This window comes from Giraffa tippelskirchi, chromosome 7, assembly GCF_054371585.1.
Source record: "Giraffa tippelskirchi isolate mGirTip1 chromosome 7, T2T-mGirTip1v1.2.pri, whole genome shotgun sequence".
NCBI lineage: Eukaryota > Metazoa > Chordata > Mammalia > Artiodactyla > Giraffidae > Giraffa > Giraffa tippelskirchi.
This window is the reverse complement of record NC_137281.1, coordinates 145,233,976-145,261,076: the sequence shown is the minus strand read 5'-3', so window position 1 is coordinate 145,261,076 and position 27,101 is coordinate 145,233,976. Positions and strand designations below refer to the sequence as shown.

Sequence of the window (27,101 nt, the reverse complement as noted above, 5' to 3'; positions counted from 1 at the left end):
ACCAGGGAAGGACCCACCTAGCTCAAGAGACTGGAAATAAGATACAGATTTGGAAGTTATCAACACTTAGACAAGAGATGAAGCTCTCTCTGGAGATGAAATGGAAAAGTATATACAACAGAAAGAACTGAAGGCCACTGAAGTCAACTGGAGTGACTGATTACAACAGTATCTACACAAAAGTATACTAAAGTTTGTAAACTGCTGACCATAAACCAGCACAACACTCAAAAAAAAAATCTTCAATTTTATTGTATTAAAGGGTTGATTACAATGAATAAAACAAATGCTCTTATATAGAGATACATTAATAGGTTCTGAACATTCATGTTCACAACTACTTGTTACTTTTGCTCAGTCAGTTCTGTCATTTTTTGAAGCTGTATTTGTTGTTTAAATCTTTTTCATCACTTAAAACTTGAAGTGATGTCTATACCTATTTCTCTTGAGATCTTTGTAACTATTTGACAGTATGTGCCTACTAACCTAAAATAAACATAGGCTTTTATCAATATAGATTTGGGTTTTTAGGCTATACCATGGACTACTTGGCGAAACACAAATAGATCATCTTCTGTAGTAAGTCCCTCCATCAACCTAACCAGCCTCAGTTATTTAACTTATACTACTTCCGACACAGAGCCTCTGTTCTACTTCAAAAACTGTTCCACAAGCTCTGAATTTCCCCAAACTCCTGCGCACACACACACACCCTGCCATTAAGTCCCTTTTCCATCAACACAATATGGAAACACCGTCCCATTTATTCTTGCACCAAGCTACAGTTCAAGAATTATGTAAAGCATTTCCAATTGAATACATATTTGTAAGTGTCTTCTCAAGCATTCTATAGTAAACAAACGTTATAAAGTTAATAAAAACTATTAATTAAAAAAATATTTTGTATGATCTATTAAAGTTACATTAAATCTCCAACAGTTTCTGAATATCTGATATAAATTTCATGTAATATTAGTTTTAGCAAAAGAAGGAAAAATAGGTCATGTTGACATCAATCTATTATTGTAAATAATCATATAGGATGTAGAGTACATATATGATATTGAAAACACAGGAGTGAATTATGTTGTGCAACTAAGAAAATATCACCTTTTATCACATTTAAAGCAAAAACTATCTATACTCTTAAGGTTTTTTTTTTTAATGTATCTTGAATGGAAAGAAATCCGTGTATTTCCTTAATGAAGATGTTTATGGAGATTACAAAGAGGTATCTCCTGAAATGCAAACTATCTGCTTTCCAATGTTACCTCCTGTCATCATGGACTGGAATGCAGCTGGAAAGAACAAAAAAAACAACGAAGTTATCCGACAACATAATGTCACCATCATACATGTTTGTCAGTAGACCAGGCACATATGATTAATGTGAATAATTTCTTTGATGATTTTAAGTACCAAAGGAAACTTTCATGAAAAGAAACCACTAGTAAAACACTAGCAAAGTTACAGGACAAACCAACCCAACTAACATCTTAAAAATGTGTTTTTTACCCAAACTATAAATGTTTAATTGGAATCTACATCCATGTTCAATGTTACAGAGTCTGAAGACTACAGCAAAATAAGTATGAGGATAAATGTCAAAAAAAACAATTTTAATAGCTTAAAAAATATTAGAAATCTAATCATAAAGTTTTACTAAGTAAGTGAAATGAACATCTATCATGTGAATGAATTTTATATTTCAGTTTGGTAAACACATTAACCAAATACATTAGATTTTTTTCTCAAAAAAGGAAAAATTAGCAGTTTGATTTAATTCTCTTCATTTGAAATAAAAGAGATTGTTGAAATCTGTGTATGTTAGCCAAAAAAAGAAACCCAAATACTGAAAATCTGCCTAATGTAATCTTATGACTGATGACTTAGAACCATTCAATCTGAGAAAGTTACCTAGAGGCTAAATAACTTTCACAATTCTTAATATTTTTAATAATTATTTACAAAAACAAATATTTTACAATTTGAAATGAGAAGACAATAGCTCTTAAATACCACTAAGGTGAACTTTCATCGAGTTTAAGATATTTAAGGTTTCACAGGAAAGAAATGTGACTCAAAGAGAAAAACACAACTGAAAAGTAGAATTGAAAAAAGACAGTATTTGTGCTGAACTGATGTGTATAGTAAATAAATCTACATTCATCTTACCTCCCATGTTTTCCAATCCATTTATCATAGTCTCTTTGATCTGTAAATTGAAATAGGTATATTTTATATTGTTTAGACTTCAGTGTTTCTACTTAATGGTTTGCATTTTTGCAAAAGGCAGCAATATTATTTAGCACTTTCTAAAAACAGATATTTTTCATCTTACATAGCTAGATCAGAAAAGTTTCCTATCAATTGATTTTTTAAAATATTAATACAATCCTATTTTCCCACTGTCTAATCTTCAGTTCGTAATGTCATATGCTGTACACCCTCTTTTCAAAAAACAAACTATATAAGCACACATACACATACAACTTTGCCTATCATTTGCATGTTTCAAGAACATCCTAGATCAGGGGTCTCTGGACCTCAGATTGATAACTGCTGATTTTCAACCACAACCAAGAGATCAATCAGAAGGTCCAGGAAGGGCAGGTTGTAGGGTGGTGGAGAGGTACTAAGAAATGCTTAAAAGATTTCTGAGAAAGCACAACTTCTAACACATAGTAATATTCCATAAATATTTGCTAATGAATATTACAATTTAGAAAAGACAAAAAACCTATTCATCTTGCATATAATCTAAGAAAAGTAAAGTTTAATAAAATTTTAGATAAAGGGAATGTTGAGAAGCTTTCTCAATCAGGAGGATTATACTCCTCTGGGAGGTAAAGTTAATTTATGATATTCAATATACTTTTCTTTTATAGAAATATTTATTATGAAACTAATATTAAATTCAAATAATACAAAAGTATATCAAGTAGCAGGAAGAATCATATTGATCAAGAATAGAAGCAAGTTCTACCTTTAGCTTTCCTTCTTTAAACCACTGACTCAGCTGAAGAATACCAGACTCAAATTTATCCTTATAATTTAACACCAGAAATCTTTCTCTGTAGTGGGGAAGAAAAGGATAATGATCAGAGGCTAGGAAGGGAGAAAGCTCATATCAAATCATTCCAGAATTCAAAAACTTGTTAATTACATAGAGTCTGGTCAAATACAACTTTAGGTGCAGTTACAAGCATAAGTATAGTGGACTTCTATTGTTTTGTCTGCTCAGGATCTACAATCCCATGTAGTAGTAACACTGTGGTTTTACTTTGTGGGCGGCATCTTTTCCCCACCCTTATGTGATGAAAGCCAGGCCAGTCTGAGCCGATATGTATCAGCTTTGGGATGTGATAAAACCACAAGAAGAGAGCTGTTCTCTTTTTGCTTGGATTGCTAACCTGGTGAAATGTAAGAGCAAAGATAACAGTCATCCTGTTGCTGCTGTAAGAGGAAAGTCTGCAGGGAGCCACAGCAACCCAGAAAAAAGCACAGCCTGGGGTGAAGAAAAACTGAGTCGAGACACCACTATGCAAACCTTTTACCCAGCCAAATCTAAGCCAGTACTAATATTGAACTTCTCAATACATGAACCAATAAATGTCCTTTGTACTTAAGCCAATATGAGTTGAATTTCTAACACTCACAAAAAAAGATTGACTGAACAGGCGCATTTTTCAAAAAGTTTTCTGCCAGGGAGCTAGTTAACCAAAACCTAAATATTGAACCACCTTAAAATGTACTTTTTCAAATTTTATTTAATAGGAAACAACTATATATGAAGAACAATATATTTCATATACATCTGTGATCTTTAAACCTGTTGAATCTGGTAATATGGGGAAAGTGTAGAACATACCTTGTGATGTTTCTTTCTTTCTGGATTGCTTCTATAGCAGGGGGTAGTGGAGGAGGATAAGGCACATCTTTGTTGTACTGAGAAATTTGACCACATAGGATGATGTGGCTGTTCTGATTCATCTGTTCAGAGAATATTGATGATTATACCTTAAGATATACACCTTCCCTGTATTTAATGATCTTATGGCTACCTCAATAAAAGCCTCCTTGATTCTAGTATTTAATCTTTCTATTTTTTAATGGCTGCACCACACGGTCTGTGGAATCTTAGTTCCCTTATCAGAGATTGAACCTGTGCCCTCGGCAGTGAAAATGCACAGTCCTAACAACACTGTGGGTTAGGACTAAATACTATAAGGAATTCCCTACAGTATTTAATCCCTTAATGACAATTAATTGATTATGTTCTAAAGACTCACCCAGTATATATATCAAAGAGTTTTAATTAGCTAGCAAATAAATCTACCCCAAAGGTTTTTCCAGTAGTCACATATGGATGTGAAAGTTGGACTATAAAGAAAGCTGAGTGACAAAGAATTGATGCTTTTGAACTGTGGAGTTGGAGAAGACTCTTGAGAGTCCCTTGGACTGCAAAGAGATCCAACCAGTCCATCCTAAAGGAGATCAGTCCTGAATATTCATTGGAAGGACTGATGCTGAAGCTGAAACTCCAATACTTTGGCAACTTGATGTGAAGAGCTGACTCATTTGAAAAGACCCTGATGCTGGGAAACATTGAAGGCAGGAGGAGAAGGGGATGACAGAGGATGAGATGGTTGGATGGCATCACTGACTCAATGGACATGAGTTTGAGTAAACTTCGGGAGTTGGCGATAGACAAGGAGGCCTGCAGTCCATGGGGTCACAACGTGTCAGACATGACTGAGTGACTGGACTGAACTGAACTGAAAGGAATACAGAGGTAAAAAATAAGATTTTAGTAATCTGCAAAAGAATTTCATTAGTTGTCATTGTCATCATTGTTGCTATTTCCATTATTATTGGTGGAGCATTTCTTTTGGTTTAAATAATTTAACCTCAATTGAAAATAATTTTATATAGAGTAAAGGACAATGCAGTGTCAATAGCTTATGTTGATAAGTTATAAATCTGTCAATTAAAATATGCAAATATCTGTAAACTATAAAAATCCTTTCCCTACCCAAAGTCAGAGGGCGATGGTTGAGTTCAGTTCAGTCGCTCAGTCGTGTCCGACTCTTTGCGACCCCATGAATTGCAGCACGCCAGGCCTCTCTGTCCATCACAAACTCCCAGAGTCTACCCAAACTCATGTCCATCGAGTCGGTGATGCCATCCAACCATCTCATCCTCTGTCGTCCCCTTCTCCTCCTGCCCCCAATCCTACCCAGCATTAGGGTCTTTTCCAATGAGTCAACCCTTCGCATGAGGTGGCCAAAGTATTGGAGTTTCAGCTTCAACATCAGACCTTCCAATGAACACCCAGGATTGATCTCTTTTAGGATGGATTGATTGGATCTCCTTATAGTCCAAGGGACTCTCAAGAGTCTTCTCCAACACCACAGTGCAAAAGTATCAATTCTTCGGCGCTCAGCTTTCTTCACCGTCCAACTCTCACATCCATACATGACCACTGGAAATACCATAGCCTTGACTAGACGGACTTTTGTTGGCAAAGTAATGTCTCTGCTTTTAAATATGCTATCTAGGTTGGCCATAACCTTCCTTCCAAGGAGTAAGCGTCTTTTAATTTCATGGCTGCAGTCACCATCAGCAGTGATTCTGGAGCCCAAAAAAATAAAGTCTGACACTGTTTCCACTGTTTCCCCATCTATTTCCCATGAAGTAATGGGACCAGATGCCATGATCTTAGTTTTCTGAACGTTGAGCTTCAAGCCAACTTTTTCACTCTCCTCTTTCACCTTCATCAAGAGGCTCTTTAGTTCTTCACTTTCTGCCATAAGGGTGGTGTCATCCGCATATCTGAGGTTATTGATATTTCTCCCGGCAATCTTGATTCCAGCTTGTGTTTCTTCCAGCCCAGCGTTTCTCATGATGTACTCTGCATATAAGTTAAATAAGCAGGGTGACAATATACAGCCTTGACCTACTCCTTTTCCTATTTGGAACCAGTCTGTTGTTCCATGTCCAGTTCTAACTATTGCTTCCTGACTGGCATACAGGTTTCTCAAGAGGCAGGTCACATGGTCTGGTATTCCCATCTCTTTCAGAATTTTCCACAGTTTATTGTGATCCACACAGTCAAAGGCTTTGGCATAGTCAATAAAGCAGAAATAGATGTTTTTCTGGAACTCTCTTGCTTTTTCAATGATCCAGTGGATATTGGCAATTTGATCTCTGGTTCCTCTGCCTTTTCTAAAACCAGCTTGAACATCTGCAAGTTCATGGTTCACGTATTGCTGAAGCCTGGCTTGGAGAATTTTGAGCATTACTTTACTAGCATGTGAGATGAGTGCAATTGTGTGGTAGTTTGAGCATTCTTTGGCATTGCCTTTCTTTGGGATTGGAACGAAGACTGACCTCTTCCAGTCCTGTGGCCACTGCTGAGTTTTCCAAATTTGCTGGCATATCGAGTGCAGCACTTTCACAGCATCACCTTTGAGGATTTGAAATAGCTCAACTGGAATTCCATCACCTCCACTAGCTTTGTTCGTAGTGATGCTTTCTAAGGCCCACTTGACTTCACATTCCAGGATGTCTGGCTCTAGGTGAGTGATCACACCATCATGATTATCTGGGTCGTGAAGATCTTTTTTGTACAGTTCTTCTGTGTATTCTTGCCACCTCTTCTTAATATCTTCTGCTTCTGTTAGGTCCATACCATTTCTGTCCTTTATCGAGCCTATCTTTGCATGAAATGTTCCTTTGGTATCTCTAATTTTCTTGAAGAGATCTCTAGTCTTTCCCAATCTGTTATTTTCCTCTATTTCTTTGCACTGATCGCTGAGGAAGGCTTTCTTATCTCTCCTTGCTATTCTTTGGAACTCTGCATTCAGATGGGAATATCTTTCCTTTTCTCCTTTGCTTTTCATTTCTCTTCTCTTCCCAGCTATCTGTAAGGCCTCCTCAGACAGCCATTTTGCTTTTTTGCATTTCTTTTCCACGAGGATTGTCTTGATCCCTGTCTCCTGTACAATGTCATGAACCTCTGTCCATAGTTCATCAGGCACTCTGTCTATCAAGTCTAGTCCCTTAAATCTATTTGTCACTTCCACTGTATACTCATAAGGGATTTGATCTAGGTCATACCTGAATGAACTAGTGGTTTTCCCTACTTTCTTCAATTTAAGTCTGAATTTGGCAATAAGCAATTCATGATCTGAGCCACAGTCTGCTCCTGGTCTTGTTTTTGCTGACTGTATAGAGCTCCTCCATCTTTGGCTGCAAAGAATATAATCAATCTGATTTTGGTGTTGACCATCTGGTGATGTCCACGTGTAGAGTCTTCTCTTGTGTTGTTGGAATAGGGTGTTTGCTATTACCAGTGCGTTCTCATGGCAAAACTCTATTAGCCTTTGCCCTGCTTCATTCTGTACTCCAAGGCCAAACTTGCCTGTTACACCAGATGTTTCTTGACTTCCTACTTTTGCATTCCAGTCCCCTATAATGAAAAGGACATCTTTTTTGGGTGTTAGTTCTAGAAGGTCTCATAGGTCTTCATAGAACCGTTCAACTTCAGCTTCTTCGGCATTACTGGTCAGGGCATAGACTTGGATTACCGTGATATTGAATGGTTTGCCTTGGAAACGAACAGAGATCATTTTATCGTTTTTGAGATTGCATCCAAGTACTGAGAGCTGATGGTTATAAGTGAGTTAGAGCTTAGAACTTCACTTGTATAATACAACTGTAATTTTTCACAAAAATAAAGGTGAAAATATAACATTGCTAGCAAAGAACTAAAACTGATGCTCATAGTGCAAATCTGCAAACAAATGGAAACAGCTTCATCAAGCTCTTCTGTATCACTTAGTTAGAATACTGACCATCATGTTGTTTTTCACCATAAACCCTACAAGTTTATAAAGTTTTTTTCTTTCTCAATATCAGGTAAAAAGATATCACATCAAATAAAATGTAGCATTCAAATTTATAACAAACAAATCAGAAAACAACCTGACTTATCACTGTATCACTGATGTCACCACCAACATTGTCGAAGTAAACATCCACTCCAGCTGGGCATAATTTATGGAGTTGTTCTGCAACATTCGCCTCTTTATAATTAATTGCAGCATCGAACCCCAATTCTGAGGTCAAAAAGAGGCACTTCTCATGTGTTCCACAAATTCCCACGACTCTGGAACAGCCCAGCAAATGGCCGATCTAGGGGAGAAGTTTTTGAAAATTAAACAACTTTTTCTTGTCACAATTTAAGTGTAAAAATGTGAAAATATGAAAGTATCTATATGAAAGTGTTCATCACAATTTAGGCTTTTGTAAGTCTTTTTGAGAAAGGTAATTTGAAACCAAAAGAAATGAGAACAGATATAACAGCATTCTTAAAAACATTAAGACTGAATAAAATTAGACTTAGTTTGAATGTTAAAATCTCACAATTTGAAGATGATCTCATAAAAGGAACAATCAAACCAAAAACATCTCTATCTTGCAGTTCAATATTTTTTGGGCCTGTGAGGAACTAAAATCACTATTAAGATAAAATGTTTGTTTCTGTGGTTTCACACTTTGAAGGCTACTATTCATAAAATAATGTACTTTATAAAACTGTATCATAATGTTTACTATATCTCTGTTGCTGTTGTTTAGTAGTTAAGTCATGTCTGACTCTTTTGCAACCCCATGGACTGTAACTTGCCAGGCTCCTCTGCCCATGAGATTTCCTAGGCAAGAATACTGAAGTGGGTTGCCAATTTCTTCTCCAACGGATCTTCCCAACCCATGGATTGAACCCATGTCTCTGCGTCTCCTGCACTGCAGGCAGATTCTTTACCAGTGAGTCACTTGGGAATATATTAACCTATCTCTAGAACCCAATAAGTGCTTTCTTATTTGAAGATATTTTTAAAATATAAGTTTATTTTTTCAATTCATGAAATTCCAGACAGGTACTCTGTGATTTTTCTCCTTCATATAGATTAGAGCAATGCTCCAGCATTTACCATGTCATTTTTGGTTAAAAGAGAATAAAATATAAAAAATCTACAACATTTTTCACATTGTTAGGAAGAGACTCTAAGCATGCAATAATATCATTTCTACCAAATATATGTAAAATAACATTACAAATTTGTTCAACTGTATATTTTAAACTATACACACAGATCCAGAGATTTAGTTATGACCAGTTTTTTAGAAAATCAGATAATTCTCCAAAAGCTTACCTGCCCAGCCAAGGATCCACAAGCACCAGCAGCCCCGCTAACAACCATTGTCTGATTAGATCCAGCAGTTATATGACCTTTTTCCTGTACCCCAATCAAGGAAGTCAAACCAGGCATCCCTATAGCTCCAAGAAAGTATGAAAGGTGTCCATCCACAAGCTGTGGGTCTACCTAAAATAAAATATATACCTTTAAAAAAATAATATTAGGAATTTCTGTCTGAAGTCAACAAAGTAGAGACCATCTATGACTTCATGAATATGAACTCCCCAAATTCATATGTTAAAGACCTAACTCTTTCAGTATGACTGTATTTGGAGATAGGGTCTTTAAGGAGATAATTAAGGTTAAATGAGGGCATCAGGGAGGGGCCCTAATCTGATTGGACTTAGGGCCTTAGAAGAGGAAGGGCCACCAGAGATCTGTTTCTCCGCAGTTACACAGAAGAAAGGCTGGATGCTGTGTGAGGATACAGGGAGAACAGGGCCATCTGAAAGCCAGGAAGAGAGGTTTCACCAGAAACCAAATTTTCCAGCACCTTGACCTCAGACCTCTAGCCTCCAGAACTGTAAGAAAATTAATTTCTGCTGTAATAATAAATTTCAGTCCATTGTATTTTGTAACAACAGTTCAAGCTGTTCAAGCAGACTAATAAACAACCCAACATGAACAGTAAACCATTTTTCAGTCTTTCTTGCCAGTGTCTCAAATATATCAAAAGAGAAGAAACACTTAACAGGAAAATACTACACAAAATTGGAAGGTTTAAAAATCTCTGAGCAATTTCAGAGTAAACACTTATCTATATAAAAGTCAGCTCAAACTCTTTAACAGTTCTTGTTACTGATACTTCAAATGTTTCATGAAAATACAAGGAAGGTGTGATACAATTTCTTCTTGTTTAATTACAGAATAAAATGAGCTCTCTCAGCTTTTCAGCATTTTACACTTATATGTTTACCAGGCCCAATCAATAGTTAATTGTACATCTCTTACATTTTCTGTCTGTTTTCTTATCTATAACATTAAGAGAAAATGAAAAAAAAATTATATAGAAAGACTCTCTACCATAAAAGTTTTATAATAATTTCAGAGATTAAAAATGTAACAAACCACCAAAAGTAATCAAGATTCACCACCTTGATTTGCAATTAAACCGCCACAAAGAATGGAGAAGGCAATGGCACCCCACTCCAGTACTCTTGCCTGGAAACTCCCATGGACGGAGGAGCCTGGTAGGCTACAGTCCATGGGGTCTCTAAGAGTTGGACACGACTGAGCGACTTCACTTTCATTTTTCCCTTTCATGCACTGGAGAAGGAAATGGCAACCCACTCCAGTGTTCTTGCCTGGAGAATCCCAGGGACGGCAAAGCCTGGCAGGCTGCCGTCTATTGGGTCGCACAGAGTCAGACACGACTGAAGCGACTTAGCAGCAGCAGCAGCAGCAGCCACAAAGAAAAAAATGGCAGTTTGTAATCAGTTTTAAATGGCTATCAGTCAAGTGTGATGTGTAGATAAAGGTAATGGAGATATTAAAATCTACAATACACAGAAAGGTCTACAGTACACTATACAGAAACATGGTGGTTTGGTGGTTTAGTTGCTAAGTCGTGTCTGACTCTTGTGACGCCATGGACTGCAGCTTGCCAGGCTCCTCTGTCCATGGGATTTTCCAGGCAAGAATACTGAAGTAGGTTGCCATTTCCTTCTCTAGACATAGAAATATATCCTGTAGGTAACACTTATTTATTAGTAAAGCCAGTAAAAAAAACATTGTGAGATAAGTTGTGTTTAGTAAATATCATTTTTCTATCCTTTCTGAATTCCTCTTCCTCATTTCTAATACCTACTCCCCAAACATTTTTAAGCTCTCTGCAACTGCTCAATTTCCCACTATATCACTATAACAGGGAAAGCTAGAAACCGCTGAATGTTTCTTTTTCACTTGCTACTAAGAAATTTCTACTTAAACATCATTTATTAGTACCATTGATAAATGATTGTGTAATGTCTCCCATATCACTTGTATCTTCACAGCCACCTTTAACTAACTTAAGAATTTATAATCATAAAAAATACTAAAATTGTATAAAGTTTTTTACAAAGCCTTAATCACATATAACTAAATTTAATTTAAATTAATTCTAATTTAATTAAATTTAATTTAATTCTCACATTCACTGGTGAGATAGCTATTGTTTTCATTTTGCACGTGAGGAAACTGAGGTTAGAGACATACCATAACTTCCTGATGACAATTATTCGGCTGAATTACATGAAGCTGCCAGTTTTTGTAGGTCAAAACAGACAAATACTGGTAATTTCACATGACTCAACCAAACAGTAGAAACCGAACTCAAGATTTCTGCCACAAGATGGAATTTCAAGCACAAACCAAACAGATTTCTTAAGTCAAGTGGTAATTGCTTTTGTTGTTGTTCAGTCACTTAGATGTGTCCAACTCTGCAACCTCATGGACTGCAGCACGACAGGCTTTCCTGTCCTCCACTATCTCTGGAGTTTTCACAGACTCACATCCATTGTGTCAATGGTGCCATGCAACCATCTCATCCTCTGTCAGACCCTTCTCCCTCTGCCCTCAATCTTTCCCAGTATGAGGGTATTTTCCAATGAGTCAGCTCTTTGCATCAGGTGGGCAAAGTACTGGAGCTTTCTTAGGAAACTTTTCAAGCATTTAACTATAAAGGGCATTCTGGTTCTTAGTATAAAGCATTTTTTGATGCTTATAGCTCAGGTTTTATTCTATACATGTAAAATTTGAGAATTAAATATGGAAAACAACATCATTCATTGGCAATCTAAGAACTGTCATATATAGTTACAGCCAACAGTGGAAGAGGAATAAAGGCTTTTCACATTCTGACAGCTATCTAAAAAGAAAACATATGCTTTTATTTTTTCCCTGACAGCAAACAAAACCGAACACCAAATGCACAAAGAAGTACTAACAAGAGAGAAAAATCAGATACTTTATATAGTACATCACCTTTTCAAGGATATTTCCATCCAGAATAACCTTGGTTTGCCAGGGCCAATAGAAGGAAGTCACAAAATCGCCTTTCATAAAATTTGTGTGTTTGCTATCTTCTATAATCCCAACACCTCCACCATCAACCACCTGAGACAGCTGCCAAGGTGTTATATAGTCAGTGCCAGTGTCTTCATTCATTCTACAACGCTAAAAAAAGAAACATAGATTGGGATACTTCTGTCTGATAATACTGAACCAGTTTACTTATTTACCCAGTGATTAAAAGGAAGTATATAATTAAGTAATATTAAGTACAGTGTTAGCCAAACAAAACTTATCTTAATTTCTCTCTTCCTTTCAGTTATTTTTTATCATGAAAAAAACAAGAAGTGAAATTTAAGAAGAACTTAATGAACCTAGAGCCTATTATATAGAATGAAATAAATAAGAAAGACAAATATCATATATTAACACATATATATATATATGGAATCTATAAAGATGGCACTGATGATCCTATTTAGGGGGCAGCAAAGGAGACACAGATGTAAAGAACAGACTTACAGTCACAGTGTGGGAGGGAGAGGGTAGGATGACTTGAGAGAATAGTATTGAAACATATATATTATGATATGTAAAATAGACAGCTAATGGGAATTTTCTGTAAGATGCAGGGAACCCAAAGCTAGTGCTATGTGATAACCTGGAGGGATGGGATGAGGAGGGAGGTGGGAAGGAGGTTTAAGAAGGAGGGGACATATGTATACCTATGGCTGATTCATGCTGATGTATGGCAGAAGTCATCACAATATTGCAAAGTAATTATCTTCCAAATAAAAATAAAATAAAATTTTAAAAATAAAGTAAAAAAAGAATTTAAGGAGCTTTCCTGGTGGCTCAGTGGTAAAGAATCTGCCTGCCAATGTAAGAGACAAGGGTTCGATCCTTGATCCGGGAAGATTCCACATGCCATGGAGCAACTAAGCCTGTGTGCCACAATTATTGAGCCTGTGCTCTAGCGCCCAGGAACAGCAACTGTTGAGCCCACTTACCACAGCTGCTGAAGCCCTCAGCACCCTAGAGCCCGTGCTCCACTACAAGAGAAGCCACCGCAATGAGAAGCTTGTGCACTGCAACAAACAGTAGACCAACCCCCTGCCACCCCACCCCACAACCCCCCTCGAACCCTGCAACCAGAGAAAGCCTTTGTGCAGCAACGAAGAGCCAGCACAGCCAAAAATGAATTAATAAATAAATAAATGATTTTTTAAAGTATTTGGGAGGATATGTGTAGCTTCTATGCAAATTCTATGCCCTTAAAAAAAAAAAAAGAATTTATGTTCTACAATTAGATTGTGGTGAACAGATAACTTTGTGAATGAACTAAAAACTATTGAATTATACATTTTAAATGTGTGAACTGTATGACAGGTGGATTGCGTGTGTGTGTGTGTTAGTCGCTCAGTAGTGTCCGACTGTTTGTGACCCCATGGACTATATCCTGCCAGGCTCCTCTGTCCATGGGGATTCTCCAGGCAAGAATACTGGAGTGGGTTGCCATTTCCTCCTCCAGGGGATCATCCTGACCCAGGGATCGAACCCATGTCTTTTATGTCTCCTGCACTGGCAGGCAGGTTCTTTACCAGTAGTGCCACCTGGGAAGCCCCTCTTAAGTAATTAAATTTATGTTCTATATGCTAGCATAATACAAGATTCTGTGTCAATGGTTTCAATGGATTGTAGCAAATTAGGTACTCTTACATGTTGCTGATAATATTATAAAACATCCATTTTTAATAGAAAACAGACTTGCAACATATAGACCATAATACTACCCATTTCTTCAGTTAAGCAATACTTCTTCCACAATGGAAATAACCCAAAAGAGAAATGAGACAATTTTTATACAGCTGTTCATCAAACTTCAGACCAAGTACTAAATCATTCCCCCTAACTTCAGATGGATGTTCTCTTTATTCAAAGACAAAGTGTCACCACAGTACCACACCCTTCCATAGAACTAGGGCTAAAGACTTCTCAGGGAGGCAATCAAGGCTTTCTTCCTCTCTGTGGCTCATTCTTGCTTCTCTTACGAAGGCCAAGATGGACACGCCCACAGTGTGGTCCAGGAGATGGAAGAGATGGAAGGCTGCTCCATCAAGGGGCCCTACATGGTCTGGTTCAGTTCACCAGGGTAAAAGACCACATGGCATATTGATGCCAAAGCTCCTGTGGGAATATACTACACTTCTGCTTGTGTGTCCCTCCCATATACCCTTTTAATTTTTTTAAGATTTAAAAAGAAATTATTTCTTTATTTTTGGCTATGCTGGGTCTTCATTGCTGCACAGGTGCTTTCTCCAGTTGCAGAGAGTGGGGGCCACTCTTTAGTTGCAGTGTGTGGGCTTCTCATTGCAGTGGCTTCTCCTGTTGTGGAGTACGGGCTCTAGGACATGTGGGCTCAGTAGTTGTGGCGCACGGGCTTTAGTTACCCTAAGTATGTGGAATCTTCCCAGACCAGGGATGAAACCCATGTCCCCTGCATTGGCGTCAGACTCTCAACCACTAGACTACCAGGAAAGTCTCCATATACTCTTCAAAGCAAGTACAGCAGCCATTGGATACTGGCCACACCAAGTACCTGATTCTTAAGGCTAATTGAAAAAGTGGGAAGGAGTAATTCCCCATAGGTAAGTGAATGATGTCTATAAGATAAAATGTTACACAACCAGCAAAATAATATTTGGACTAATTTCTCATATGAAGATATGAATATAAAATCACAAATATGAAATCAAAATAGTATATACATATTAAATATAACCATGTAAAATACAGTGCATAGTGATTAAAATCAGTCATAAATGTGGAATGATATAAAATTTCAATAATTTAATGCTCAGCAGATTCCTTTTTTCCCTTTAAAGATGTTTTCGTCCTTTTTTTTAAAGAATACTTTTTAAAAAATATTTATTTGGCTGCACCAGGTCTTAGCTGTGGTATGTGGGATCTAGTTCCCTGACCAGGGACTGAACCCAGGCTCCCTGCAGGAAGCCTCAGAGTCTTAGCCACTGGACCACCAGGGAAGTCCCACTTATGTCTTTTTTTTTTTTTTTTAAGAACAGTGTCTAGTGAAAGCAACCAAAGTCATTTTCTTCCTTTTTTTAATTGATATTTAATAAGCACCTATGCTAGTCACTGGAGATACAGGGATAAATAAGACCTCTGTCTTAGTAAGTTTTTATTAGGGAAGACAAACATCTGAGAACTAAATAAATAATTATTCATTAAAACTGGGATACATGCTGAAGGTCAAGGTATTTTTGAGAAAATCTAATAGAGAGGAATAGTCTGAGGGTTAAAGGTGATTTGCCAAAGTAAATCTCTCTAAAGCATAAAGCAGGCTTCTAGGGAATAAGAGGGGTTGGTCAGGTAAAGGGAAAGGAAGTTTTTAGATATGGAGGCTTGTTTTAATTTGTACCCAGAAGTTTGGTTTTTTTAAATTATTATTTATCTATTTATGTCTGTGTTGGGTCTTCATTGCTGCAGGCTGGCTTTTACCACAGAGCTCAAGCTCTAGAGCGTGTGTTCAGTAGTTGTGGCACATGGGCTTAGTTGCCCCGAGGCATGTGGGATCTTCCTGGACCAGGGATCAAACCTGTGTCCCCTGCAATGGCAGGCAGAGCCACCAGGAAGTTCCCAGAATGTTGTTTTAATCAGTTATTTTAATATGACAGACATAGATACAATTGCCTTGAAAGGAGAATTTATTATAACACCCAAGAGAAAAGGCATCATATCACACAGGGTCACATGGGAAAGCACCAGAGTTTAGAGGCAAAAGCAGGGCGAGGACATCATGGCTCACTCTTTATTGTGGCTTCCAGGAAAAGGAGTGGGTAAGGTAGGGGAGGCAAGCTTGAGTACATTAGAACTGGACAGACTGAATCCTTTCAGTGGGCTCTGGCTCATGGATGTGTTCCTAGTTGTCTGGCACCTAGCCCTTGGGTGATTTAGGGTGAGGTGGAAATATTGATGGTATGTGAGAGGTAGATGAAGGAAGTGGCTGGAAATATGGGCTTTAAGTTGATTGGTTTACATATGAAAGGTGTGTCCCACAAAAATTATTATCTCTAAAAAACAGCTAGCACTGGGAGAGGCAGTCTCTCCAGGATTAGCAAGGCCCCTAAGATGTCAAAGCATCATAAAATACAGAAAACGATTTTATGGTAAATCATAAAATACAGAAGGACATGATTAATACAAGGCCTAAGCCAAAAGGCGCACTGGTTTGTTACACAAGAATGAAGTCCAGTGAGGTGAGGGTCAAAGGGTATGGAGAGGCTGGGCAGGCAAACAGGGGCCAGAGTCTTAGACCATGTCCAGAAAGTTAATCTTTATCCATTACTAAAACCATTACTTAAACCATTATAAGTTAAGTAACTTATAATCTTATAAATCTTATAAACCATTATCACATAAGTTAAGTAACTTATCCATTACTTAAACCATTAATAAAGTTAATCTTTATTAATGGTTTAATGGGAAGCATTAAACCATTTTAAGCAAGCTGACATGAATAGTTGCTGTTACAAAACATTATTACAAAAACAATATTCTGGCTGCAGTGTGAAAGATGGTTTAAGAGGTCAAAGAGCCTATGCAAGGATACCCCAATAGGAGAGAAACAATGGTGATTTAGACTAGGTAGATATCTTTCGAGTTTACTGAGAACTGGACTGAACTGAGAAAGATTTATTAGGGGGGAACCACAGGACCTGAAAAGGGGACAACAGAGAATGAGATGGTTGGATGGCATCACCAACTAGATGGACATGAATTTGAGCGAGCTCCAGGAGTTGGTGATGGACAGCAAAGCCTGGCGAGTTGCAGTCCATAGGGTCACAAAGAGTCTGACACGACTGAGCAACTGGACTGAACTGAACAGGACCTGAAGATTGAGAGACGGACACAGAGAATGAAAAGACAAACTTCTCAAGAAGGATTCAGTGCTTTCTAGCATGAAATGAGTAGATGGAGGAGCTATTTACTTCTCTGGAGGAAAAAGTGGTTTTGTTTGTTTGCTTGCTGTTTTGAGGTTGGGGTGTTTAGAAGTAAAAATCATTAATTCATGACATCAGTTCAGTTCAGTTCAGTCGCTCAGTCGTGTCCGACTCTCTGTGACCCCATGAACCGCAGCACGCAAGGCCTTCCTGTCCATCACCAACTCCCTGAGTCCACCCAAACCCATGTCCATCGAGTCGGCGATGCCATCAAGCCCTCTCATCCTCTGTTGTCCCCTTCTCCTCCTGCCCTCAATCTTTCCCAGCATCAGAGGCTTTTCCAATGAGTCAGCTCTTCGCATCAGGTGGCCAAAGTATTGGAGTTTCAGCTTCAACATCAGTCCTTCCAATGAACACCCAGGACTGATCTCCTTTAGGATGGACTGGTTGGATCTCCTTGCTGTCCAAGGGACTCTCAAGAGTCTTCTCCAACACTACACTTCAAAAGCATCAATTCTTCGGCGTTCAGCTTTCTTTACAGTCCAACTCTCACATCCATACATGACCACTGGAAATACCATAGCCTTGACTAGACGGACCTTTGTTGGCAAAGTAATGTCTCTGCTTTTTAATGTGCTGTCTAGGTTGGTCATAACTTTCCTTCCAAGGAGTAAGGGTCTTTTAATTTCATGGCTGCAGTCACCATCTGCAGTGATTCTGGAGCCCAGAAAAATAAAGTCAGCCACTGTTTCCACTGTTTCCCCATCTATCTGCCATTAAGTGATGAGACCGGATGCCATGATCTTAGTTTTCTGAATGTTGAGCTTTAAGCCAACTTTTTCACTCTCCTTTTCACTTTCATCAAGAGGCTCTTTAGTTCTTCTTCACTTTCTGCCATAAGGGTGGTGTCATCTGCATATCTGAGGTTATTGATATTTCTCCCGGCAATCTTGATTCCAGCTTGTGCTTCCTCCAGCCCAGCATTTCTCATGATGTACTCTGCATATAAGTTAAATAAGCAGGGTGACAATATACAGCCTTGACCTACTCCTTTTCCTATTTGGAACCAGTCTGTTGTTCCATGTCCAGTTCTAACTGTTGCTTCCTGACCTGCATACAGGTTTCTCAAGAGGCGGGTCAGATGGTCTGGTATTCCCATCTCTTTCAGAATTTTCCACAGTTTATTGTGATGCACACAGTCAAAGGCTTTGGCATAGTCAATAAAGCAGAAATAGATGTTTTTCTGGAACTCTCTTGCTTTTTCGATGATCCAGCGGATGTTGGCAATTTGATCTCTAGTTCCTCTGCCTTTTCTAAAACCAGCTTGAACATCTGGAAGTTCACGGTTCACGTATTGCTGAAGCCTGGCTTGGAGAATTTTGAGCATTACTTTACTAGCATGTGAGATGAGTGCAATTGTGTGGTAGTTTGAGCATTCTTTGGCATTGCCTTTCTTTGGGATTGGAATGAAAACTAACCTTTTCCAGTCCTGCGGCCACTGCTGAGTTTTCCATAATCCTTGTTGTTTCATTATTTCCCCACCCCTAAAATTTTGGGTCATAAATATCTCTCACTGTAAGAGTCTCAGAGGGAATTCTGCTGAATGGGAAGCTTGTTTCAACTCAAAAAACTCTGTGAAGAACACTTCCTTTTTTGTTTTTCAACTACAGCTGACTCTTGAACAACACAAGAGGTTAGGGACACTCTAGGTCAAAAATCCATGTAAATCCATGTATAACTTATAGTCAGCCCTCTCTTCTGCATCCTTGGATTCACATTGTGTAGTACTGTAGTACATATTTAGTGAAAAAAAATCCCCACATGAGTAGATCCCTGGAGCTCAAATCTGTGTTGTTCAAGGATCAACTGTACTTCTATCTGCTCTGTTTGATTTTTAAAATACTTCTAAAAAAAAAAAGACAAAACCCCCAAACACTTCTAACTTGGAACCTGGGCTTTATTTTGGTAAATTTTATTTTATTCTCTTAATTTACTTTGTATTTATTATTCTAGGCTTAAGTGATATTCTTTACACCGTGTTCATTAGGGCACGTGTAATACTTAGATGCTCTGAGCTAGGTGTTTATACTCCAAAGCATAAAAAAGTCTTAAGAAATCTGAACCAGTCATCATCAGGAATTGATTCTGAATACTAGATACTGCACTGTCATTTTCCTTATGAATCTGTGATAATTATTCTCCTCACGTGATCCACTCTGCACCGTCTAGAGTGACAAGGCCCATAGCGTGCCTGAGCTTGCCTTGGCTGAAAGAGGGCACATCTTTAGGTCTGTGGGAAATGAGTGACCTATTTCACTCCTCTGTTTCAACTTGAAAATTTGTCTATTTAGAACGTGTTAGGCCAATCATCACCTCATTTCCCTAGCCCATAAAGAAAACCTTCTTGCTGCCCCTGGGAAGAATTCTGAATGAAGTCATCAAGATGCAATCCATTGTAAGCATAAGCAAGTGTGATAGGTCTAAAACTGGAAGATAAAGCCTGAACTACAGTCATGGATCCGGGAGCCTTCTGGAGGCTCCTACTGTTCTGGAAGAAGGTGGTACTGCCAGTTGGGTCCCCATTGTAAGTGCAGCCTGAGAAGAGATAAATCAGGGTTCTATTTATCTTCTATAAGGGCACTCTAGAAGCCAAAATGAGGAAGCAAGCATATGCATAGAAACTGTAATATTCTTTGCCCAACTTCTACTTTTCACAGATCAATGTATAGGAGCTTTCTACATATCAGACATTATTAACTTTTTGTTGTTGTTGTTATTTTTACTGCAAGTTTGCCATTTAACTTTTGATTTCCTACATACTGTTTTATTGTGTTTAAATACAGTATTTTTTTTTTAAGTCACATTTATCAATCATGTTCTTTCATATTATCTGGGTTTGCTGTCATTTTAGAAAGTCTCTCATTTTCCAACATTATTCAATTGTTCAGCATATTTTTCCTAAAATTCTTTATGGTTTCTTTTTTTCCTTTAACTTTTCATTATCTGTTGGAATTTATTGTGATGCAGGAGTTGGGCTAAGGATGTAATCTTTTCCCCCAAATCAGTCAACTGATCTAACACAGTTTATTGAATAAGCAATTATGATAGTCTCTCTTTATTTTAATAAATACTCACAGGCACTACTTTGTATGACAAAACTAGGACAAAGAAGAACAGAAATTAATGAAACAGGCAATAAAAAAACACTACAGAAAACTTACAAAACCGTAAGTTGGTCCTTTGAAAAGACTAACAAAATTGACAAAGTTTTAGCTAGACTTGACAGAGAAAAAAATTAACAAGACTTCAATTATTAAAATCAGGAAATGAAAGAAAGGACATTACTACTACTTACCTTTCAGAAATAAGGAAGGATTATAAGGCAATCCTAAGAATAACTATATGCCAATAAATTACACAACTTAGATGAAATGGACAAATTCTCAGAAAGACACAAACTACTAAAGCTGACTCAAGAAGACACAGAAAATATTACAGACCTACAACAAATAAAGACATTGAATTAGTATCTTTCAAACTTTCCAAAAAGAAAAGCCCAGGCCAGATGCTTTCATTGGAAATTCTACCGATCTTTTAAAGAAGAATTAATACCTAGTCTTCACAAAGTCTTCTAAAAATAGAAGAGGGAACACTTTCCAACTCATTTTATGAGGCCATATTACCAAAACCAGGCAAACACGAAAGAAAACAATGAATATGGTCTTATGACCTTATGGATGCAAAAAGCCTCAACAAAACAGTAGAAAAATAAATCTAGCAATATATCAAAGGAAAGGAACTATACAGCAGGACAATGTGGGATTTTTTTCCCCCAAGAATGCAGGTTTGGTTTAACATCTGAAAGTCAATTAATATAATAAACCATATCAATGGCTTAAAAGACAAAAACCACACAATCATTTCAACAGAAGCAGAAAAAGCATATGACAAAATCCAAATCCCCCCTTTTGCGGGAGGAGTTAACGGGGATTTTATTGTTTAATGGGCACAGAGTTTCTGTTTAAGATGATGAGGAAGTCCTGGAAACACAAAGTGCCAATGGCTGTACAATACTGTGAATGCCCTTAAATATATACTTAAAAATAGTTAGAATAGCATCCTTTATATTTACATGCATGTTACCACAATGAAAATTATCCAATGCCCCTTGATGATAAAAACAATCAAAAAACCAGGAATAGAAGGAAATCTCCTCAGCCTAGATACAGCACATCTAGAAAAATCCCACAGCTAACAATAAGCTTACTGGTGAAAGACTGAACGTTTCCCCCTTAAGATCAGAATCAAGCAAGGATGTCCATTCTTGCCACTTATAACACTATATTCAAGGTTCTAAGTCAGGGTAATAGGCAAGAAAATGAAACAAAAAGGATCCACTAGGAAAGCAAGAAGTAAAACTATCTCTGTTTATAAAGCCTAAGTTCATGTGCCTGATGGCTTCTCAGCTGTAGACCTAGGCAACATATAACTTCTTTTCAATAAACCTCCTTTATCTAGAAGTAGCATCAGTGAGTTTGTTCCTTTCAAAAGAGACCTACTAGAATAAAGAGCTTGTACAGAGTCTGAGAGGATTTCCCCTCTTAATTTACTATCTCAAGTTTTACTTAGTACTAGGAAGTGATCTGGACTTTTGAAAGACACTGACTAATCACATGCACTACTATTATGAAAACATTCCTTCTGTAACATTCCTTAATAACACCAGTGAATAAACACAAAAGTAATTTGTAACTTACAGGTATCAAGATATATTGCTCAAATATTTATTAATCATGAGGATTATACAATAAAATTCAGATGCGGGACCTCCCTGGTGGTCCAGTGACTAAGACTCTGCAGTCCCAATGCGGGGAACCTGGGTTTGATCCCTGGTCAGGGAATTAGATACTGCATGCTGCAGCTAAGATCCAGCTCAGTCAAAATAAATCAATATTTAAAAAATAAAAAAAATAATAAAATAAGTTTTAAAAATAAAATAAAATTCAGATGCAACATGAAAAAATATGGGTATAAAATTATTTTCACAAGGTCACAAAACCCTGATTCTTACCATGTAAGGATCCACGGAAAGATAAAGAGTTCTGACTTGTACTTGTCCTTCATTGACACAATCTGGTAAGTTTACTTCTTCTACTCGGAAATTTTCTGCCACTGGATGACCATTTTTTCCTAAAATATTGGACAAAAATATAAAATCAAAAAGGCACTTTCCCATAGAATTATCTATTATTCTTTACATGGTCACTCTAGGACTTACAGCACTCCCTAAATACACACGTGAATAAATCTATTGCTTTGAAATTTCTCTGTAGTGCAGCATAAATTCTTCAAATAGTTTCAACTGCTCTTGGCTTTCTCCAAGAAGTTCCTTTGGCACATTGCTGTCAATGTCAAAAGCTTTTTTAAGGTGATAACAGGTAAATCACCTCATCTGTTACAAAATTATATAAAAGGATTTCAAAAAGGGAAAAAGCACAGCCAGCTTTTTTTTAACCAGGAAAATTAAAATTTACAAAGTAGCAGAAACACCACATTAGCCAAAGTAAACCAGTAAACTGTCCTTCCTCATTTTAATATGAAAACAGAAACTTAAATGAATATAATCAAAACTTCCTATTCATTTTTCAAATTTATTTATTTTTAATTGAAGGATAATTGTTTTACAGTATTGTTTTGGTTTCTATCAAACATCAACATGAAAAACTTCCTATTCATTGAATCATCAAATTTCTAAAGAGAAAACGGAACACAGACATTTTAATCGAACTGCTCTCTTATCTAAAACTGAGAAAAGGTAAGTGTCTTCCCCAGGCCACACGCTAGGTAAACACCAAAACCAAGGGAGCACAGGCCCAAACCTCTCAGGTTACTTCCACACCTAAGCTTCTGTGGTTCCGGTTAGATGTCAGGTAGCTGACTTATGATGCAACAGGTCAGTGCTTTTCACATAAAACAGAAAAGCACATCTTAAGAATCAATATTACACATTATAAACAAAAAACAAAAGCCAAATATATTTGTAATACAATCTTCTAAATATTGTAATAACTTTAAAATACCTTATTTCTTCAACAAGTGGCCTTGATAATTATTTAAAAAATGATTATATTGTTTAAAGAATTTCCTCAAAGATCTCAAATAGTGTTGGTATCCTCCTTCCTTCATTTACCACATCGACATTATATTATTACTTTTTGTTACTCCATTTGCATTGATAATTAAAGACCACAGCCATTCAGACAAATACAGACAATACATCACAGACATCACAGACAAATACATACCAGGTCTGGAATTCAATACCACTCTTTGTACAATCATCACCTTGTTTGCCCAGTGGTCTCACAAGACTTCTGTATAAAGCAACTCCTATAAACAGAAACGTTTTAAATTACAAGAAAGTAATGATATATTCAACAATTTAAAAGCTAAAAAAAAAAGTACACTTGTCTTTCTGAACGAGGAAAGGAAAAATCATATCTAGGATCCAAAAAAGATGATAGCTTCCTGTCAGAGTTTGCCTCCTAAAGCAAGTATGTGAAAAAGACTAAATATAATTAAAATATTTGGCTAACAGGAACAAATTTACTGAAGATTCAGTGGAACAAAATGTTTTGGCCTCATAATTCAAGCACACTCATCTTCATGTCATCATGATTAAGGCTCCTACTGTGGCTTGATTAAAATAAAACAATATGATATATTCCTCTGGAGTTAGCCAGTTAATCTACTGCGTAACTGAGATGTAACCATATTTTCAAAAACTCTTTTATTTATCAAAATGGAAATTTCTTAGTAGTTTTGTTGATTATAAAAGTAACATATCAAAAAAGCATTTTAAAATCCTCACCTTCTAGGAAGTTATATAACACTGGATGGCTAAGTAAATGAAAAAAGATCAATTTATTCTGGGTTTACAATTTGAGCTAATGAAAGAAGGAAAATGAAGTTCCAGTGCTGGCACTATCTGACTTGGACCGTCTTACTTTATCCATCACTAAAAATGAAAACAGGCTGTTAATGTTACTCTGTGTGCCAAGGACTGTTATGCTATGAAATATACATATATACATGCACATACATATTCATATAGTATTTAATATATTTAACAATTCTATTAGATATTTTTATTATTATCCCCAATTTATAGATGAGGAAAATGAGTCTTAAAGGGTTGAAGCACTTTTCTAAGGTGGTGCTGTATGCACTCTGTTTTATCACAGCAGGAACCCTATAATGCCTTATAGGGCTAAATATATTTAAAAAAAAAATCTTCTGTTGAATCACCTTGTGTATAAATTACGCAGAGGTTAAAAAACAAAGTTTTCCAAACTGACACTGGATCCAAAGAAAACTGACCTTAAGTGGTGTTTAACAGCACCATGATGGCTAAATTTCCAACCAAAGGAGTCTTTTCAAATGAGGTTTCATATCTGTCACCCTTTTCTCTAATTACTTTCAATGTATGCTTTATTTCTTCAGATGATACACACGGTAGACTTGTCCAAATACTGCTTATCAGCATGAAAAGTAAACTATTAGTCTTTCCGTCTGTATTAAATTAGAAGTTTTCAAGTGCCAAACACTACAATTAACTAATGGTAGGATAATCATGCAATATCTCTCAATGACACAACAAACAACACATTTAAAACATAAAGATATTTAGTTCCAAAATTAAAGTCTAAAATATGATACACCAGCTCCAGATCTGAAAGGAAGGGTGGTGGTGGTGTTAAATTCACCCCAAATGGGAAGAGAAAAACGGAAGTCCTTATTGACTGACATCAAGCAAACCATATTCACCAGCTATGGCATCAAGTAGGTTCTTAATTGGTGGTAAGCAATATTCCCTGGTGGCTCAGGCCATAAAGAATCCACCTGCAATGCAAGAGACCTGGGTTCAATCCTTGGGTTGGGAAGATCCCCTGGAGAAGGGTATGGCAACCCACTCCAGTATTCTTGCCTGGGTAATCTCCATGGACAGAGGAGCCTGGCAGGCTACAGTCCACGGGGTCACAAAGAGTCGGACACGACTGAGCGACTAAGCACAGCACAGCACAGCACAATATTCCAAAATAATACAAGATCAATTATCAACTGAAAAATTCTAGCGCCCCTTAAAAAGAGAGTGTTATCTGAACGTCTGCCTTGCAGCCTAATATAAGGGGAAGGGCACTGAACTAGGAAGAGCAGACTACATGTCCTGCTTCTAATCACCTGGGATTTGGGGAAAGTTCCTTCTCTCAGCCTATTTCCTGAATGTTCTTAAGTGCCAGGACTAAGGACTTAATAGCCATTGGCTCCTTTAACCCGCCACCCAATGACCCTCTGAGGACAGTACTGTTGCTGTTCCCATTTTATAGAGGAGGAAAAGGAGGCACAGAGGTTGAATAACTTGCCCATGATCACACAACTGATAACAAAGACACTGCGTGTACTAAGTCGCTTCAGTCCCATCCCACTCTTTGCGACGCTATGGACTGTAGCCTGTCAGACTTCTCTGTCCAAGGGATTCTCCAGGCAAGAATACTGGAGTGGGTTGCCATGCCCTCCTCCATGTATTTTAAGAGGAGAGACCCAGGGATCAAACCAGAGTCTCTTATGTCTCGTGCATTGGCAGGCGGGTTCTTTACCACCAGCACCACCCGGGAAACCCAATGAAGACACCAGTGTGTTAGTCTCTCGGTCCTGTCCAACTCTTTGCAACCCCATAGACTGCAGCCCAACAGGCTGCAAACACAACACACACCACTGCCGTAACAGGAGCTTCCTAACACCTTTAAGAAAAAAAAGGTTCTCTATCATGATCTTACTCAATTATTCCACCACAAATGACTGTTGCCCACAGCGTTATTAGCAAAGGTGTGAATCTCTGGGATCTCCTCCACTTTTTCGGGATGGTGGCTCTCCTCTCCTTTGATATTTCTGGTTTCCTTCTTCCTTTCCCCAAGTCTAGTATGTGGGGACTCCTGATTGGATCTTTGTTTTCTCACCTTCCTCTAGGGCTCCCACCACCAACCACTCACTCGTATGTAAATTACTAAAAAAAAAAAAGTCTTCAGACCAGAGTTTCAAACATTTTCCAAAATGTTAGCACGACGAAGGCAAGGGACTCATGCCTGTTTAGTTCAGTGATTTATGTTCACCCTCTATGCCTGGCACATAGTAGGTGCCCATTAGTGTTAGTCGCTTCGTTGTGTCCCGACTCTTTGCGACCCCATGGACTGAAGCCCGCCAGGTTCTCCGTCCACGGGGATTGTCCAGGCAAGAATACTGGAGTGGGTGGCCATTTCCTTCTCCAGAGGCTCTTCCCAACCCAGGGATCAAACCCAGGTCTCCTGCATTACGGGCGCTTTCTTTACTGACTGACCACCAGGGAAGCCCAGGTACCCATTAAACATCTGCTAAATGAACGTCCCTAGAGCACCTTAGACACGATTCTGGCCAAACTTGAGGTGGCTTTTGTCGTTCGGTCGCTCAGTCGTGTCCGACTCTGCGACCCCATGGACTGCAGCACGCCAGTTGCTTACGACCAACATTCTTTTTAAAAAAAGAAAAAGAAAAAAAAGCCCTGCTTCTCCTCAAGCATTCCCTATCCCAGTGACCTAGGCAATAATGCCAGCGTCTAGGCAGCCCCGGGAGGAAGCCAGGAGGTCCTCCCGGTCAGTAAGGAGCCCCCCCCCGGTTCCTTGATCCTCCCTCCCCCGGAAGGCCCGACCCACACGCGGGAACCCCACCCTTACACAGCCCCGGCCGGCGGCCCCTAGCGCCTCACTCACCGCAGACGAGCTCTGGAGGAAGTCTCGCGCGCTTTGCGGAAATCTGCAAGGCTCTAACCGGGCGACCTCTGCCCTCCGGCCGC

At 38.0% G+C, this 27,101-nt stretch overlaps 1 protein-coding gene across 28 annotated transcripts; it reads right to left on the bottom strand.

Moving 5' to 3' along the window:
• Positions 1-227: 227 nt before the first annotated feature.
• Positions 228-27,101, bottom strand: PTGR2 (prostaglandin reductase 2). Of its 28 annotated transcripts, none has more exons than XM_081509164.1 (12): positions 27,019-27,101; positions 25,043-25,117; positions 24,596-24,747; positions 23,521-23,605; positions 22,287-22,405; positions 12,228-12,419; positions 9,219-9,389; positions 7,990-8,199; positions 3,872-3,993; positions 2,987-3,074; positions 2,176-2,215; positions 228-1,298 (listed from the first exon to the last, which is right to left on the bottom strand). In XM_081509164.1, the coding sequence occupies exons 4-12, from the start codon at positions 23,555-23,557 to the stop codon at positions 1,222-1,224; spliced, it is 1,056 nt and encodes a 351-aa protein (XP_081365290.1). In that variant the 5' UTR covers positions 23,558-23,605; positions 24,596-24,747; positions 25,043-25,117; positions 27,019-27,101; the 3' UTR covers positions 228-1,221. The 28 variants fall into 28 exon arrangements, with proteins under 28 accessions (XP_081365290.1, XP_081365288.1, XP_081365296.1 ...); XM_081509162.1 differs by having other exon boundaries at positions 26,667-27,032; XM_081509170.1 differs by having other exon boundaries at positions 24,982-25,117; positions 26,977-27,032.

Bases quoted from the DNA above. Each gene is read 5' to 3' on its own strand.
- PTGR2 (XM_081509174.1), bottom strand. From the start codon at position 23,557: ATGATTGTACAAAGAGTGGTATTGAATTCCAGACCTG. The intron at 2,216-2,986 runs GTAGAACTTGCT...TTCAATTTACAG, and splicing joins TTAAAGAAGGAAAGCTAAAG to ATCAAAGAGACTATGATAAA. The intron at 1,299-2,175 runs GTAAGATGAATG...TGTTCTTTCCAG, and splicing joins TGGATTGGAAAACATGGGAG to CTGCATTCCAGTCCATGATG.